Raw genomic sequence first — 4,558 nt, 5'->3', positions numbered from 1 at the left:
CTTCGCGGCTCCCTGCAGCCGCTACGCGCACCCACCGCGGCGGCGACGCCGCTGCCCTCATTCCCCCGCCCCAACTGCGCGCCCAGCCGCTCTACCGCATCGCACCATAACGTCCGTAGCGCGACATCTTCCCAGCTGCGGGCCGAGCTGCGCGCGCCGCCCCCTTATATAGCGGCGGCCGCGGCTGCGCGCCCCAACGGCCGCACGCCGGGGCGGGGCGCGCGTCGCCTAGCAACGCGCCAGCTCTCGCGCGGTTTGCGCCGTTGCCCGCGGCCGTTGGCGGCGGGCTGAGGGACGCGCCTTACAGCCGTGGCGTTCTTGGCCCCGCTCGTCTGCATGAGCTGGGAAAGCTCCCACTGAGCAAATACTCTCTTCCCGACCCTTCCTTTGCAAGGAACAAAGACCTTCCCACCCCCATTCCTCTGAAACAGCTGATGCAGTGAGAAAGCGGTGGTTTTTTGTTTGTTTCCAAATCCTTACCCCTCCTAATAATGTTAAAAATCAGGCCTTGCATCACAGTGAAGGTTTTATAACAGAAGAATCATTGCGAGGAAATAAAAATTAGAACAAAGTTTCCATCTAGTTTGGGAGGTCCCAAGTATCACAAAGAAACTTAAGCACCTTGTCTTTTATTATTATTCCAGCTATTCTCTTTCTGTGAAGAACACAGTTCACTGAAATGTGCCTACTCCAGTAGAAAATGGCATAGAATTAAGGACAGAGGAAAACAGCTTAAATTTCTCTTTGAGCTCTGAAGATATCGCCACAATATTTGCTCATAGATGTAGGTTTAGATATCAACACTTTTAATAATAAAAAGAAGCGTATGCAAAATGCTCCYCTGCTTTTAGTTGATGTTGCCAGATTCATCCTTTTCTCAGTATGTAACAGTCAACAACAACAAAACACTGCAGTTTTGCATGTTGTGAGCATAGCTCCTAAAGGAGGACTAAACATAAACGCCTATATACAAGCACTCTGAACATCACGGCTGCTTTTCGAAATAACCCTGTATCAAGCTCTGGACCCGGGCGAGGATGATCTCGTTGGAGCTGCTGCACTCCTCGGGGCCGTAGGGTGGCTCGACCGTGAGCGCGCCCGCCACGCACAGCGTCTCCCCCGACGCGCCCTGCTCTGTCACGGGGATGTGGTTGGCTTCCAGCCACGTCTTCAGGCCGCTCTTCCTCCTCTCCAGCTCCTCCGGGCTATAAGTTTTGCTCTCCTCTGGGGCAAATATCTGAGAAAGTCGTTGCTTCATTTCCTCATCTGCTTCTTTAAGGATTTGGACATCCTGGATAGCGTGGCCTGAGACAACTGAAATTACTGTCTTTTCATTCTCAGGAAAACTTGCCAGGACAATACTGCCAAGAAAGGAGGGAGGTATTAATGAGTATAATTAATGGGAAGCTGGGAAACACAGGCCCAGAAGTTTGGAGGTGAATGCTCAGCACAGTCCACATTTGTAGGCAATACTGAGTACTTAGCAGTTTTCTTGAAAATCATCGTACCCATTCACTGCTTAAGGCATGATTTTTTGTGGGAGGAGTCGGTAACTTCTGGCCCTAGACTATATAACTGTTCTACGTCCTATCCAGCAAGACATTATACTATATTAACAAAAAAAAAAAAAAAAAAAAAAGTCAGAATCAGGGCTGGAGACCAAATATTCTGGGGCATCTTTGCAAAAGCATCTTAAATCTTCCAGCTTCCAAAAACAACAGCATCTTTGTATGTTGCACACTTGACAGAGCTGATGGACAACAACATAGCTTTAAGGCCTTTTAATCATTAATTATGAATATTTAGCTATTGATCGTTACTTTTTTTTTTAAATAAATATTGCCTCATGAGCTTGGTATATCATTAAAAGCAGTTCTAAATGTGGGGGCAACATTCAAATTACTAACCCCAGTTCTGCAGTAAAGCCAGCATGAGTCCAGAGCAAAGCTCCTCACAGCTATTATCTGCTCTCCCAAATTCACTTGGGCTTTAGGTGAACTGGCCTCATCACCTGCAACATCCCTTAATTAAAAATAATAATAATATAAAGTAATACTGGCACAGACCCTCTGCATGCAATTTTTATTCCAAGCAAGTTTGCCTTGGAATCCTCTTTTCTCTTTATGAAAAACTTTTAAGTTTTCCCTTAGTTTTATGGAAACAATAGCTCTGGTACTTACTTAGCAGAAACTGGGTCCACTGTTAGGACCCAACCTTCATATTCATGCTTCTCGGCTGCTGCGACTTTCACTTGTTTATCCACGTAGCCTTGCCAGTCTAGTGGGCTTTTCCTTTGCCAGTCATTCATATTTCCTATGTCTACTGCCTCGGGAAGACGCCAGAGCAATTAGCAGACTTAACAAAAACCTCCCTTCTTTGACCCTTTCCCGCTAGAAGGAAGTTTGTCTCCAGGTGACCATTTCCCATTCACCTCTTTGCCTCAAAAATCATTGTTTTGCTAACAATACTTCCAACACTCTGGGTAGTTTTCCTGCAGCCGTGTTGTCTCTGGGAGCCTCCCGAACGGCTGCCTCTGGAGGGCAGGACACTCCCGCCTTTGCCTCGTAACCTGGGACAAGGCTTGTTCCCAAACTCTTCTCTGGCATTGCCCTTCCCAATTCGTGTGCTGCCTTCCTGCCCTGCGGATCGGCTCCCGTTTCAAGCCAGGCTTACACAAACATCCGCCCGCCTCCCCTCCCTCCTTGCCCTCCTCCAGGATCCCCACGGGAAGGGGCTGCAGAAGGAAGGATGGGGCTAGCGCGGCGCCAGAGGCAGCGCGAGGACAGAGCTGCCACCCCCCCGTCCCTGCCTGTTCCCAGCTGGAGCAGCACGAATCGGGGCTTCCTCCCGGCCCTGTGCGGCCGGGATCCCCCGCGCGCTAGGGCCGCATTCCTGCTCACCCACAGGAGCTCCCGGCCGCGCTCTCCCGAAGGGAAGAGCGCGGGGCAGCCGGCGCGGGACGCGCGCGCGAAGGCCGCGCCACTTCCTGTGGCGCCCGGCAAACACCCGCCCCTGCTTCCTCGCCTGGCTCCGCGCAGCGCTGCGGGCCCCCGAGGCAGAGAAGGGCCGCCAGCCGGGGCTTTATTACCTGTACATTTGTGTGCGCACACAGACACGCGCACAGGCTGGGTGGCATTGCAAAGTGAGGTGCGCTGCACACGGAGCGTTTAGTGCAGCTGCCTTGCTGCCTTCTGCGCCACTTAAAGACGGCTGAGGTTGCCAGTCCTGCTGTCGTCAAGATGGGATTGGGAACTCAGAGTACGCAAAACCAGGGCTGAAGCCCTTCCAAGCAGCCTGTGTGCAAAAAGCAGTACAGATGCGTTCTGTATCTACTTGGTAAAATGTCCGTGCATTTACCGTGTTTTGGGGGGGTTGCCAGAGAATTGTCTTTACAAGCTTTCCTGTGCAACCGGGATGTTGAGAAACACTTTTTTGTTTGTTTGTTTTGGGTTTTTTTTTTTTGTTGTTGTTTGTTTCTTTTTCCAGAAAGCTGCTTTCTTTTAAGGCTGCTAGTGAAAAGCTTCCCATAAGTGAGGCAAACAAGCCTCCATCGTTTCAGTAATTCAAGGGAAAACAAGTAGGTGATGATTTTGTGATCCTAGCAGAAAAAAAAGTCTAAAATGTGAAATATACACAATCTTATTTTGCAAGTTAAAGGAGGCATATCCCTTTTCTTCTTTTATGAAGATTCAATTCAATTTGCACAGAGTGGTGATGGTTATTCATGAGTGATGCATGCTACAGTATTCAGTTCTTTCAAAGTTTTAGTTTATTAGGAGCAGGGGGTTAGCAAATCCAATTGCTTTCACTGTAGCAGTGGTAAGGGAATAGTGGTGGCACCGTCTGGACCTACAGCAGGGATAGATATGTTAGCCCATTGCAGGAGCATGCTTGGTGCACCAAGTCTGTAAACACACTGAGTGGTCTCCACACCAAAGTCTACATTTAATTCTGTGCAGAGCCAGATGCTTGGCCATCATTCACCAAGCAAGCATATCCCAAGGCATTACGCAAATTTCTACTTGTTAGTGCAGGATTCATTAGCTTACTTAAATATATTCTTACCTACCTGAGCATGTGCATTACACAGGTTCCTGTGTTTCAGGCACAGCAAGGCAGTAATGATCTCATTGTCAAATTCATAAATGTGCGTTTTTTGCTATGTTAATAAAGCTTAAACAGATTTAGGTTACTTTAAGTAAAAGCTCAGTTCTGCTTTGTCACGAGCTCTGTGTAGGCCTTGTCACCTAGGCCTAAGCAATGAGGTGGCACGTTTCATGTTTTATCTCAAGGCTACACTGCTGAGCATTGGTCCATGGTAAGGAATGGCATGGGGTGGGGTGGGAGGGAGCACCAAATGAGGTTTTGTACTGATGGTGAGCAGGCACATCAGCAATATTCACAGTGCCATTCCAGATTAGCTGCCTATTGGTTGCTTTCTGCAGAACACATTGTTAACAAAGCAAAAGAAGATATCTGCTTTAGGTACGGTAACTATATGAAAAGAATAAGTCCAAGGTCTCATCATTTGGGAAACAATACCCAATCATATCAATTC

General features: G+C 48.4%; 1 protein-coding gene across 2 annotated transcripts; it reads right to left on the bottom strand.

Annotated features, from left to right (window-relative positions):
* Window positions 1–622: 622 nt before the first annotated feature.
* GEMIN6 (gem nuclear organelle associated protein 6) lies at window positions 623–3,101 on the bottom strand. Of its 2 annotated transcripts, none has more exons than XM_026049767.1 (3): window positions 3,089–3,101; window positions 2,181–2,322; window positions 623–1,361 (listed from the first exon to the last, which is right to left on the bottom strand). In XM_026049767.1, exons 2-3 carry the CDS (start codon window positions 2,306–2,308, stop codon window positions 986–988), a joined length of 504 nt encoding a protein of 167 aa, XP_025905552.1. In that variant the 5' UTR covers window positions 2,309–2,322; window positions 3,089–3,101; the 3' UTR covers window positions 623–985. The 2 variants fall into 2 exon arrangements, with proteins under 2 accessions (XP_025905552.1, XP_025905551.1); XM_026049766.1 differs by lacking the exon at window positions 3,089–3,101 and adding an exon at window positions 2,901–2,940.
* Window positions 3,102–4,558: the final 1,457 nt, after the last annotated feature.

Source organism: Nothoprocta perdicaria, unplaced genomic scaffold (genome assembly GCF_003342845.1).
Source record: "Nothoprocta perdicaria isolate Ctin4 unplaced genomic scaffold, notPer1 scaffold_615, whole genome shotgun sequence".
Classification (NCBI taxonomy): domain Eukaryota; kingdom Metazoa; phylum Chordata; class Aves; order Tinamiformes; family Tinamidae; genus Nothoprocta; species Nothoprocta perdicaria.
Note: the sequence above shows the minus strand (reverse complement) of the source record. Positions and strands in the feature narration are given on the sequence as shown.

Coding starts and splice junctions, on each gene's coding strand:
- GEMIN6 (XM_026049767.1), bottom strand. CDS start 2,308: ATGAATGACTGGCAAAGGAAAAGCCCACTAGACTGGCAAGGCTACGTG. Junction 1,362..2,180: donor GTGGACCCAGTTTCTGCTAA/GTAAGTACCAGA, acceptor CTTTCTTGGCAG/TATTGTCCTGGCAAGTTTTC.